Raw genomic sequence first — 13,194 nt, 5'->3', positions numbered from 1 at the left:
CAAAAAAATAGCAAGAGACAAAACTTGTGTATTTTTTTTTCTCATAAAATTCTGAGAATTTTGTTCAGAATTTTTTAATACCGTATTTTCTCATGTTGATAAAAATAGTTGTCAATAAGAAAATGCCGTATTAAAAAGTTGATAAAAAATTTAAAAAAAAATTCTTAAAATTCTATGAAAAGAAAATAAACAATTTTTGTCTCTTGCAGTTTTTTGTGCTACTGCGAAAATGGCAAAAAAAAAATAATACAGGACTTTTGACTTAGTTTAGTTTACTCCATCTACATAAGAGCGCTTGGCAAAAAATTTCATGACACTCTATTTTGAGCTAACAAAATATCCCAGAACTTTTCCTTCAACCCAACAGAATATGCCAGAAATAATTTTCATACGTCTGTTTGCAGGCGCGCGTACACCAGTATCAGGCGCAAATATCAAAGCTGCAACTGGAGAATGAGTCGATGCGTGGTCAACTACGCGGCCTGGAGGCAGCATGTGCCGGTGAAGTGCACGCCGCGCTGGTGGCACGTTTGGCAACCCTTGAAACGGAGCACGCAGCCTTAGCGCGAGACGCTGACGCCCAGCGTCGACAGTATGAGCGGTGCCTGGACGACGTCGCCAACCAGGTGGTCCGCGCTCTCCTATCGCAAAAGGTTCATCGCTATGCTCTCGTTACCATCCTTTCCTTTTCTCTATTTCTCATTTTATCTCTTTTCATTCTCTTCGAATGGCTCGCGTCCATTGCGACGAAGATGCGCGCTCTGTGAATGCTATTATGTATATAAAATGCTGAAGAATTTGTGTGTAAACTTCGAGATTATTATTTGGAAAATTTCACAAGAGAAGTTTCTTCAAGCGTAGCTTTGGAGAGATTGTTCTTTTTGAGAACGATATTGAAAACATACAATCAAGAGATATGATAGTGTCTCACGCCAAGTATATCTTGTATACGAAAGATTCTTACACACTTTATTTAATTTTGTACGAACTTCATTTCAATAAAATTTTATCTCTTTTTTTACTACGATTTATTTAGATTACTCAAATTATTACATATGTAGATAAATATAACGTTTGAAGACGCAGATTTTCAGCACTATATAATAATTAGGATTTTTCATGCCTAGAAAAATATAACAATGTCTGATTCATATCAATATTAATCTTTTCAAAACTTATATATAAAAAATAAGTAAAATGTATGATAAAATTTAATATTTTCACTTATACATTATTTATTCTTCTTAAGTTTACACTGAAAGAAAAGATTGACTGAATATAGCATAACATTTTTGATTGCAGCAAAAATTGGCTGCTGCAGCTAATTAAAAATGCTGTATCAGATTGTACCATCTAATTTGCTGCAGCAGCCAATCTTTTCTTTCAGTGTACAATAAAAAAAATAAAATTTAATAGATTGTACAAATAGTATGCAATTCATATAAGTCTAGAAAATACTTAGCTATTATTTTTCTAGGATTGTTAATATCTAATATCAATTTTTAAGTTTTACTTAGAATTGTTTTTTGAAAGGATTAAATCTGCCGCTAGCAAGCTTCTTTCCACTCGCTAATGCGCTTTTTAAACGGCACATATTAGGTAAGAATACTGATGGCCATCGAATTGTTCTCAGGGTCTTAGGGAAGAAATAGGTGCATTGCAGAGACGTATACGAGAGCTTGAGGCTCAAAACCGAGCATTGTCAGGACTCTTGGCGCAGGCTGCCAGTCCTGAAAGCCCTACCGAACTTATCCAAGGAATTCTCGAGGCTGGTCCAGCCGCTCTGGTCGCCGCTTTGGGCCTGGACTCTTCCTGGGTACCCCTCTCAAGACCGCGTTCCCTCAATTTGCAAATACCCGTGATGGCAACCACTAAGTGCCGACGTAGTAGACCTCTTGGTACTAATTATCTTTTATCACAATTAACACATTTGCTATAGAATCAAACGTAATTACACTGGAAAAAGTATCTGATTACATTAATTGGAATTCTGATTGAAAATAGACAAATCAAAATTTTCTGATTCATTCATCTTTAATCAAAAGTTTTTCTCAGTGTAGAAATCTCGAAAAATTTTTTCCGTTCTTAAGATATTTTTATTCTATTATTTACTTGATCACATACATTATACATCAGCATTTTTCAATACTTTTTGACTCACAGCACATTAAATAGCGAACCAAATTTGTCGAAAAAAAATTATTAGGTGTTTTAGCAATCAACATAAGTCTTTTATCAAATATCGCCAACACGACATTAAAAAATAACTATAAGTTCTAAAGTTTTTATTTTGTTTTAAGTGAATTTATTGTAAAAAGTGATTTCATTGTAATAACGAGATGTTATGATTTAATTAAAATAAGAATGTACAATATATATATGTATTATAATTTAGATAATAATTTTTATGATTTTTTAAAGTACTTTTTAAAGTATTTTAGTGCCTTACTCGATTTTTTTATTTATTTGTAATCTTTTTCACTTCTTTTTACTTTTCCTAAAATTTTGCGACACACTGAAGACCCTTTGCGACACATCAGTGTGCCACGGCGGTTGAAAAATTCTGTTATACAGCAACTAGAGAGCCTCAAAGGGAGAGAGTGGCAAATTGCATCACGTGAATAACCATAACCGCGTCCAATCAAGACGGAGGTCACATGATCAGTCTTCTCCAATCTCTTTCATGCCTGTGGAGTTTTGATGCCCGCGTCCAATCAGAGGAGACGGGTCACATGATGCAATTTGCCACTCTCTCCCTTTCAAGCTCTCTAACAGCAACATAATATAGTATAAAATGATAAGACAAAACTATAATGCGTCTATTCTTCTCGGAATTGTTTGACTGAATCATTTGCAGCGCAAAAACCGTCGGAGGAGGAAGGCAGTGAAAGCCCAGAAAGCGGTAATCGCGATGAGGGCTACTCGACCATGTCGAGTGACGTTCAAGGTGAGGGTACGCGTCAGGAGCCATCTGTGCGCGGCCTCGAAGATCTGAAGGAGGCCACCGACGAGACCGAAGCTGATGTTTCGCCGGATGCTCGTCTCGTCGCCCTCGACGCCAGCGATCCGGACGTCCTCTTTCTACCTCTGAATCTCACCGTGGGCATCAATCCGCGCCACAGCTATCCGCCGACTAAAGATTTATTACCCTATCAGCACGTAATGCGTAGCTTCTCCGACAGTCATCTCTGTCTCAAGCTCACTACTACCACCAATTTTACACCGTATAAACTGCCTAGCCCCATAGGCTCATCTTCTCTCTTGTTGGTGGAGGAGGAAGGCTGGGATGCCGAATATGTGCAACAATGGCTTAGGTTTGTTTGCTATATGTATTTCTAAGGATGTATAATCGCTAGATTATGAAAACTTGATTGGGGAAACGTAAAAGCGGAATACTAGTATATGAGTATAACACTAGAGACTCTTTAATGTCTCTTTCTGTTTAATTAAAGTTAGCTTCTTTTATGAGGTTTATTAAAGAAAGACGCTGGTAAGCTATTGTTACTTCCACAGATCATAAATCAATTAAAATATTATCGAGTTTTATAATATTAAAAGATTAGATTATGTGTTAATATAAAAGTTAGATTCCTTATATTACGAATATTGGAATTTATATTCGGAAAAACATTTTTAATATATTTACACACGCAAATTATAATGAAGCTTTATGTATTTGTTTAATTTACATTACGATTTTTCAATTAAACATTTTATGAAACCGATACAACGGAAGAACAACCGTATTTTCTCTAAAGCCGAATAGTAAATCGATATAACTGAAACATGAAAATATGCCAAAATTGATCACCGCACGGATTTCAGGCTCGATGACAGTAGAAGCACGCAACAACATCGAGATCTGCTCGAATTGGAGTACGACAGAGCGGAGTTGGAGGATTGGAGTTTCTCCTTGTCCACGGAAGACCTCGTACAAAATGAATCCGCAATGTGGAAGGAGCAACCAGCTACAAATACACCTGCCCTGCCAGCAATCAAGGAACATAATCTTCTGGAATTGGAGGAGGACGCGAACGAGTGTCTGTGGAACGGTGCGAGCTATCTTGCCGATAGGACCGGAGGAGAGCTGGTATGTCTATCGAGTGTTACACAATATCGATCGACGTTTATAACGTTCATTTAGTTATTCTAATAAAAATATCATTACGAAGAGTCGAATCTAGTACAGCCTGATTAATTCAAATGCAGGCGTATATTATGTATATATAAAAATAATTTTAAATTTGTAAAAAGAGTTAATTCTTAAAGAATTTAAACTTTATATTAGCAATTTATAATCATCTAATATCTGAAATTGAAAATATTTGCTTAATTGTTTTTTAATTATTTTAATTTCTAAAGTTTTCTTAAAAATTTTCAAGTATTTTAGGACACTTAATAACACGAATTTTAGACCACAAACTGGACCAAGTGATTCTTATAAATTTTTGTCGCTGAAAACGAATCGATAAATAAAATTGCTCTATATGTCAGGTTTTTGAGAAAATTGAACCTAAGGGTACCAGAAATGACATTTTTTGATACCTTTAAGCTGAATTAAATATCTCAAAAATGTGACGTGATAGAGAGCAATTTGATTTACGGATTCATTTTCAGTGATCAAAAATTTATATGACCTTTATTGGCTTTATGTAATATTCGACCCCCTGACTATGAATATCGGCCTGACTATGAATATATAGGCTCGAAACATGGCTTCGGAAAATCGGGACAATGCGATTGCTGAAAAAGTTGGAAGTATATACCACATATATGCGATAACGCGTACGGAATACATATGTTTGTACAAAATTTCATTTTATTTGATTAAATAGTAAATACATCAATATTTATTGAAAAATACATACATTTATGCATAGTCATAAGCCGAATTTTTTTTTAACTTATCGAATTTCAAAAAATTTAAAAATAAAAAAAATAAAATGGGACTTGAGCGACAGCTTTCCTTCTCAGAATATATTCTACGCATAAAAATACACAAATTTACAGAATTACAGGAAAATGGGAAGAAAAATATTTATCAAAACCTCTAAGTTGACAGTTTTCTCCGACAGAAACGCTCAAATTTATTCATCCACAGCGCTTTTCCGAAGCCAGAAATTGAGCCCAATTTTTTCGTGACCGGCCGCTTGAGTTTCTTTTTAATTCGTAGATTGGATATAAGTTATTCATAGCGCTTGAGACTAAAAATCTCCTAGGCACTCGTCTACGTGGGACAGTGTGATTGGTGATTTTAAAAAAGTACCGGAAAAATAATGAAAATTAACTTTCTCTCAAGTAATAGTAATGAATTATTTTTAAAAATCGATAACTAGTAATGGTAACTTGTTACTTTCCTGGTAACTAGTAATGGTAACTTGTAACTTTCCATTCCCTGTGTATATATATCTATATATTAATTAAATTCGATTCAATTTAAATCGCGTAACCATAAAATTAATTTTATTTATAATAATTAATGCGAGTACACAATTAAACTACTGTAATAATATCATGAATTAAATTAATTTTTGACAAGCAATTTTTTTAATAATTTGATGCTCAATCAGTCATCATATTAGAAGAATGTTAATGTGAAAAACTGTAAATAAATTTATTGCGAAAAATATTACCTCGGCCGGGAGTCAAAGCCGGATCTTTTGTATTCCGTATGTCCTAAGCTTTAGACTACCAAGGCCTTAGTAATATTCTTGGCAATAATCGGTGTATGTAAGGAAACAACGTCTTTTTCAGGCGATGTTAATATAAACAATAAGAATCATATTAAAATATTATCTTATACTAACTCTTGCAGCAAATTATATCTTATTTCTTAGGTTGCGCTTTTGATGGATGCGAGGACAAACGGACCTTGGCCGTATGCCTCAAGTCCCGGTGCGTCCTGGAGTAGCGAGGAGGGTGCTCTGGAAAACTCGAGTAAGCGTTCATCGGCGGCACTCTCTGGCTGCAGCGACGATCCTGACACTCCGTCAATCGGCACGGACTTTACCAGAGACTTTTACCGGCTAGTAAAGTTCGAGAGTACTAAGAGCTTGGCGAGCACGTCCTCCAGAAGTGGTAGGCCACCACCGGATAGGGAACAAGCGCTTCAGAGTGTCCTGTCTTTCATCGCCGAACAACAGATGTACCTCGCAGAGTTACCGAATAATCCCGTGGAACCGCAGAACGTGTCTCACTCGACCGAAGGTGACACTCAATCATATTCGTTAATTAAACAGAAAACATGCTGTCTATTTTTCAGTCAAGTTATTGTTATCATAATCATAAAATACAGAAAAAAAAAAATCAATTAACTAAAAGAAATTGGTACTTATTCAAATTTAGGAACACCTCACCGATGATCATATGTTGTCAAGATGGCCCTGAGTGATCTCTGACAAGTTTTAGGTGGCGATTGTCCTTCGCTAAAAAATTATTAATAAAAAAAGTTAAATTATATAACACGAGAATTCCCTGCTTTAAAATATGTTTACTATTCGTGCACTGTAGGGGGGTGATCAGAGTCGAAAATAAAAATTGTGCGCTCCTTCGCAAGGGGGGAGGGAAATGAGAGTCGAAGGTGAAAGACATTATTCTCCCCCCCTCTTCCCCTTGCAAAGGGGTGCACGACTTTCAGCCGAAGCGACTCTCACCCCTTACAGTACATGAATAGCAAACATATTTTAAAGCAGGGAATACTCGTGTTATATAGCTGTATTACAAGCCATTAAACTTTCCGAATATTTCTGAGTATTTCTGAAAAATGTGGTAGAAATCAAACGGTTTTATTTTTCAAGTTTATTTTTAAACTTAGCAATCAATGAAAAAACGGGCAATTAAGAGCCTTCACAGTAATTGGAACGATAATATCAACATATATTTCTCAGTACTACATGTATATATAACAAATACCGAACGTTTCGGCTTAATTCAAGCCATCTTCAGCAGTCTAATATAATAAAATCTCTTGATAAATAATTCGAGACATCTTGGTAGACTGCTGAAGATGGCTTGAATTAAGCCGAAACGTTCGGTATTTGTTATATATATGTAGTACTGAGAAATATATGTTGATATTATCGCTCCAATTACTGTGAATCTAGGTTCTTAATTGCCCGTTTTTTCATTGATTGTTTAGTTTTTATTTCAACAGCCCAACTTTAATTATTCTTTTGTTATTTTTAAAACTTTTTTTTGTTGATAACTTTTTAACAAAGGATGACCACTTAAAACCTGTCGAAGATTACTGAAGGCGACATATGTCAAGGTCAAGGTGGAATATCCCTTAATTTGAATAATTACCAAGAAATTTTTTAAATATGGTAATGAAAGAATGGAATTAAAATGATAGAAAAGATATTAAAAATGTGTTTTAAATCTCACCGCTTATAGAATTGGTCCCTAACAAAAATGATTCTACGGGAGAAACAAAGATAGCGAAGCTAGAAAGTTCATCCGTTCAAGAGCGTAGTATCGGAAACGCGAATGAAATGAGCAGCAACGATGAGCTACTCGATCAGATACAGGTACCACCATTGGCACTCGAGGAGAGGATTGTAAGCGCTGTGTCCTGTAATGGCGGTATCGCATATACAACGGTAGCTCCATCGGAATTGGGAGCTGTTCCCGAGGAGGACGAAGAGGCAACTTCCTCTACGCCTAGTACAGTTGTAAGTTTGCTTTCGAATACTATTTAAATTTGCACGAAAGAAAAGAAAAGCGACACCTATTCGATTTCCCTTTTTCTTCCTGAAGAAATAATTTTTATTTTTAAGAAATAATTTCTTTATTTCAAGAAATTAGTTTTATTGAGAGGTATTATCTGTTTCGCTTAACATTGACTATCAATAATAATATAATATAAACATTCACTTATAATAATATATAATAATGTTAATATAAAACAATAACAGTTATTAATAGTATTAATTAATGTGTTAACGCTATAAAGAAAAATTAATTTTATGCATAAAAACTTTTAATCTAATTTCTAGCAAAACACTTTGTTATAATAATGATTGCATAATCTTCATACAGGTCAGCCCGGCACGAGCAACGCTTCTCGTGGAGGGCAGAGATCGAACATTGAGCTTCCATGAACGCGCCACATCCAAGGATGTTATAGATGAATTGAACCGTATGATTAGGAAGGGTGAAGATACTACCGCTGTTAACATCGTTAACAACGAATCGCAGGTACCGCTTGAGAAATTGGATCTTGCTTGCTGCTGTCCAACAGGATGGGTTCACGTTGAACGTGATATTGACTTCACCGACCCCAAGGTGAGCTTCCAGTAAGACTAAACTATAGAAATTTTAAGTAACTTAGATAAATAATAGAATAATGCTCGCAGATAAAGTGCTTGACAATTTCATTGCGGATATAAGAATTAATCGCTAGAAATGGTTTACTTGAATACAATAATTTTTATTTCTACGTGAAAATGAATGCAATACTGATTACTATACTTTCACTTAGGCCAGAGCAAATCTCTTAGACGTGATGTTAGCAAGCAGCGAAAGTTCTTCGGCGACATCGAGTAGCGGTTCGGCGGGTAGCGATTCGGGAGATGAACCACCTGATTACCGACACTTGCATAGATTACATCGGTACCGACGGCAAAAGAAAGGTATTCATCTTCGAGTATCTACTCCGTAGACATTTTTGCCATGCCGTTTTCGCGCATCACCACTCACCATCTTTGCGCAAAATGCATAATTTAAATGCAATCCTTACGATCTCTATCATTTTTAGCGCCTAACCCTTAGCCATCACTTTCTGTTTCATCAACAAATGTTTAATATTCTCATTACGCTTTGTTTAAAATTGTGAAATTTTTACTAATCGATTAATCTGAAAACGTGCAAAAAGCTTGAAGCTAAAGCATTTGATTAACAATAATCCAATATTTTGAATATTTATACGTTGTAGAACATCTGAATTGTCATTTTATACATGATTTATTTTAGTGGATAAGATGCTCTGGTTTCTGATTATACACATATATAAGTTTTATACCAAAACTCTATTTTTATTTTAATAACAGATTTAAGTATAATTTAAGTGTAAGATAAAGTACTTTATTAAATTAATTTTTTTATTAAATCAATTTTTTATAAAATCGTGTTTACGTTATTATAAGAAAAGACCACCAAGTATTAAATAAGAATTCAGATATTCTAACGCTAATTTACGTCGCCCAACATTGGAGGAAAAAAGCTTAAGAAACGCTTTAGAAAGTTTTATAGGTGGTGTGCGAATAGCGCTTGCTCTTGTAAGCTTAAGACGGCAACATCTTTCTCGTCACACATTCAAAATCGGCGTTACACTTGTACACGTCACATCACATTATACTCGATCGAGCGGCTGATTTATCTACTCTCAATTACTTTAGACCCTCGCAATTAACACAGTACAATTACAGTACAATCGGCGTCACTATTCGCGCTTGCAGTAGCCTTTTCGCTGTACATAGCCTTTTCCATATTTTCTGTTCAGATGGTAGCGCCTACGCGGTGTGCTTTGATTGTCACAAGAAAAGCTACGTAGTTCGGCTTAGTGACGATCAGTTTCTATAAGCGACATGACCAATTGGGAGGAATGCATTGCCGCGCCGGGGAACCTATTTCGTCTTAAACGGAACCACGTGTTACGCCCTGGAAAATGGACTGATTATCGGTTTATACTAACAGAATTATTAACTGGTAGTGAACGTTCCTGGCGTAGCGCCTCCACGCAATTCCATTTCTTCGTTTGGTTCACATATATTTGCGTGGCCTACTTGGCATACATTGCCGTCCGAAAGTCTTGGGACAAAATACAGAAAGGTACATTGAATATAAATGAATATCGATTGTATATACAATTGTATAACCAAAACGTGTGTGTATGTATATAATCAAACAGGGAGATTACATTCAAACTTAATGCAATTTCTTAAATACATTATATCTAATTTTATATAGTTTTATATAGATAATCAAACATACAACTATGTCCACAAAAGCGCAATTCAAAATATCCAAAGACTTTTAGACAAGAATGCAAATTGATGTGCAAATTTAACGTCGTCTAATATCTTGTTAAAATTGAAAGATAAGTGAGCAATCATGCAATATATGAGACTGCAAATATGAACATTATGTATATAACTGAAATTAAACAGCTTCTCAAATGGAATTGCGTCAGGGTATAAATTAAAAATAGTTATTTTCTCTCTCATTGTATTGCGAGCAAATTGAATCTCTGAACTTTATTGGCACGTGCAAGACCGTTTCAGAGCATCTTCATCTTCCTTTTCGACATCTTTATTTCATTTTACGCCTGTCTATATTAGATCATTAATCACGCTACGTTATTGATCATTTTTAATTTCACGTAAAATTGTAACCAATTCGAATGAATTTCTTTTTCCTGCTTTGTAGAAGTAACATCTTCTAATATCTTATATACTTATGTTATATAATGTAACATGTGTTATATGATTCTGATTAATTTATCATTATTCTCAAGTGAATCATAATCATACAAAGTACGTCGGATAAATGACACGCAATGTATTTTAAAAATAAATTCAAAAACAAATTAAAAGTGTAAATGTGTCAGAATTTTTATTATTTTCTATTTATTATTTCTCAAGAGTAATACGTGTACATATCTTTAGATTACTGTTAATTTGTCAAAAAATTTGGTTATCTTAGCTTGTATAACAGTCTGCTGTAATATAAAACTTATAGAATTAAGATCAGAAGTTCTCAGAATAAGCAGAAAAACTTATGAAAACAAATTATAACAAATAAAATTGTCCAACGTACCAATTTGTCCGACGTACGTTATACATCATCCACTCGGTCGTGCACCCGCCAAATATACTTAAATTCCACACAAAAAAATAAAAAGAGAGGGTATAACCGGTGCGGTGGAGCGACAGTGGAAAGCGGAGAGACAATATGGACGGATAGATGAGACGTGAGAAAGGAAAGGGAAAGAGAAAGAAAGAACGAAAGAGGAATAGGGAGAGAGGGTGAGAGAAGGAGACGTGAATACGGTGAAAGAGAGTGCTAAGCCGAGCTACTCTGTGTCTGCTAGAACCGGTATAGAGAGAAGAGAGAGAGAAAGAGAAAGAGCGCAAAATCGAGTCGATCGAGTGAAGTCTGAGAGCAGCATCTGTTGACCCGCTGCTGTGTGCCCTTGGTTTCTTCAGCGTCGGCGGCCCAGGCGCACCGCGTCCTCCGGCTGCCGTCCACCTGGGGCTCGTCCCGGCCGTCAATCATCGGCCGTGGCGATGACTTCTTCGTACGCTACGGGGACAAGGAGCGTGAGGCAGTGGCTTCATTCGATTTCCTCGATGAATTCGTTGCGGCGGTGACAACATCGGCAGCGATAGGGCCCTCCTCATCGCTCGGCTCGGACAGCAGTCCTCTCGACTTGGACAATAAAGCACCATCTGCTGATCTCAACAGCGACATCATGAAGCTCTCACCATTCTAGGATCAATAGCGACGACAGATTGATTTTATAAAACGTGTAAAATTTTTTGTCTGTGAACGCGAGCTCTTCTCAACTGATGAAACGCAGACTTCATTCTACATTATAAATTAGGAATAACTTTTCTTTAATTCTAACTTTGTTTTAATCACTTTCTAACGAATTGTTTTTAATATATTATATTTTTTAACATAGAAATTGAGTATCAGGTTGCACCTCGCCCTGATAAAGTGAACAGCAATGTTTATGAAACGTTAATATTCTAATAAGACATATCTGGAACACGGAGACAAGCCTTTGTAATGTAGAAATTTTTAATAGAATCATAATTTTAAATCTTTTTTTTTCATAGTAAACGATAAAAACGGATTATTTCTTAATTATAAATCGTTAAATATATTTTATTTTAATCGTTAAAAATGTATTGTACTGTACTTGTATACTGAATTTAGCGAAAATTGTTGGCAATTGAAGAGTTAAAGAGCTCCTTAATATATTAGTCTTAATCTGTAATTATTTATCTTTCAAAAAATATATTACAGTAATCAGGTTTTATTTTTTTTTATATGCCGACTCTGTAACGTACATACATAACATAATTCTTTTGACATGTGTTTTGTGTATGTAAATTTTACAGCATGCATCTTCTGGGAAGAGTCTCGCAAATTCATTAAACACGACATCATTATATTAAATATTCTTTCCAATTATGCTAATTATAGAATCAAAACGACAAACTTGGACGTCTTATACTATCCGTATTTACATAGTAAAAAACAAATAACTATTTGCAACCAACATTATGCTAATGGACGCGTTTCAAAGATTATTTTGTAATCATATAAGACATAGTGGAATCAGAATTCTGATTTCATCATGTAAAATGATGTAAAAGATGTCACATTAGGTCAATCACTCTCCATCTCCTTATGATGAATGATAAGAGAACAATTTGTATATTACTCTGCAATCCTCGACACCGCGTTTCAAGTTTCAGAATCTTATAGTCCTGATGTTTTATTATCAATTGTAAGTAATTGTGAAACTCGAAATATTGCGTGTTGAAGATAGATTTATAGTCTGAGACAAAAGCTTGTTTTGTCTCTTTTTCTCTACGAGCTTCCTCTTATTTCAGATATAAATACTGTGGTACAGTCGGAGGTAAATGAAAATGGAAGCTGATTGACTAGGGTGGATTAGCTCGAACTAGATACAAGCTATGCTCATATTTGATCCCAGCTCTTGTTCTCGACTAAAGCCAATCTGTGTCAAGTTAAATAGAATAGCCCAATATCTTTTTCAACATAAAATTACATAAACTTTGTGTTACATTCGCACTGTATCTCAATGCGCTAAACGAAAAGGATCTACTAATGTGCGGATAAATATTAATCAAAGAATTAGTGATAAGGATATGTAAGCTGTAGTAACACTACATGTGACACTAAAGTAGTGTATATGATGGGCACGAATCATCACGATTGGAAGGCTCTCGTACCGGAATGAACGCACTCTGGAGACATAAATGTAGGTACAAGTCATCATGTAGCCTTTTTAAGAATATTTCGGATATTGCGATTATAAAAAGCGAGATCTCTGATAACTTGAAAATTCGATTATAATATTCTTTTGCAAGTATTATTGCAAGTACCATTTGTTAAAAAATATATGAATTTTAGTATTATGAACAGTCGAATTTCATGTAA

At 35.1% G+C, this 13,194-nt stretch overlaps 1 protein-coding gene across 3 annotated transcripts; it reads left to right on the top strand.

The window, feature by feature from the left end:
• The first annotated feature begins 407 nt into the window (after positions 1-407).
• On the top strand, positions 408-11,776 carry LOC108756621. 3 transcript variants are annotated; one of them, XM_018500568.1, is made up of 9 exons: positions 408-653; positions 1,634-1,898; positions 2,858-3,314; positions 3,826-4,090; positions 5,838-6,207; positions 7,393-7,670; positions 8,038-8,283; positions 8,480-8,630; positions 11,205-11,776. In XM_018500568.1, exons 1-9 carry the CDS (start codon positions 462-464, stop codon positions 11,489-11,491), a joined length of 2,511 nt encoding a protein of 836 aa, XP_018356070.1. In that variant the 5' UTR covers positions 408-461; the 3' UTR covers positions 11,492-11,776. The 3 variants fall into 3 exon arrangements, with proteins under 3 accessions (XP_018356070.1, XP_018356069.1, XP_018356068.1); XM_018500567.1 differs by having other exon boundaries at positions 411-653; positions 11,090-11,286; XM_018500566.1 differs by lacking the exon at positions 11,205-11,776 and adding an exon at positions 9,500-10,398 and having other exon boundaries at positions 411-653.
• Positions 11,777-13,194: the final 1,418 nt, after the last annotated feature.

Source organism: Trachymyrmex septentrionalis, unplaced genomic scaffold, assembly GCF_001594115.1.
Source record: "Trachymyrmex septentrionalis isolate Tsep2-gDNA-1 unplaced genomic scaffold, Tsep1.0 scaffold129, whole genome shotgun sequence".
Taxonomy (NCBI): Eukaryota; Metazoa; Arthropoda; class Insecta; order Hymenoptera; family Formicidae; genus Trachymyrmex; species Trachymyrmex septentrionalis.
Note: the sequence above shows the minus strand (reverse complement) of the source record. Positions and strands in the feature narration are given on the sequence as shown.

Coding starts and splice junctions, on each gene's coding strand:
- LOC108756621 (XM_018500568.1), top strand. CDS start 462: ATGCGTGGTCAACTACGCGGCCTGGAGGCAGCATGTGCCGGTGAAGTG. Junction 4,091..5,837: donor ATAGGACCGGAGGAGAGCTG/GTATGTCTATCG, acceptor CTTATTTCTTAG/GTTGCGCTTTTGATGGATGC. Junction 6,208..7,392: donor CGTGTCTCACTCGACCGAAG/GTGACACTCAAT, acceptor CACCGCTTATAG/AATTGGTCCCTAACAAAAAT.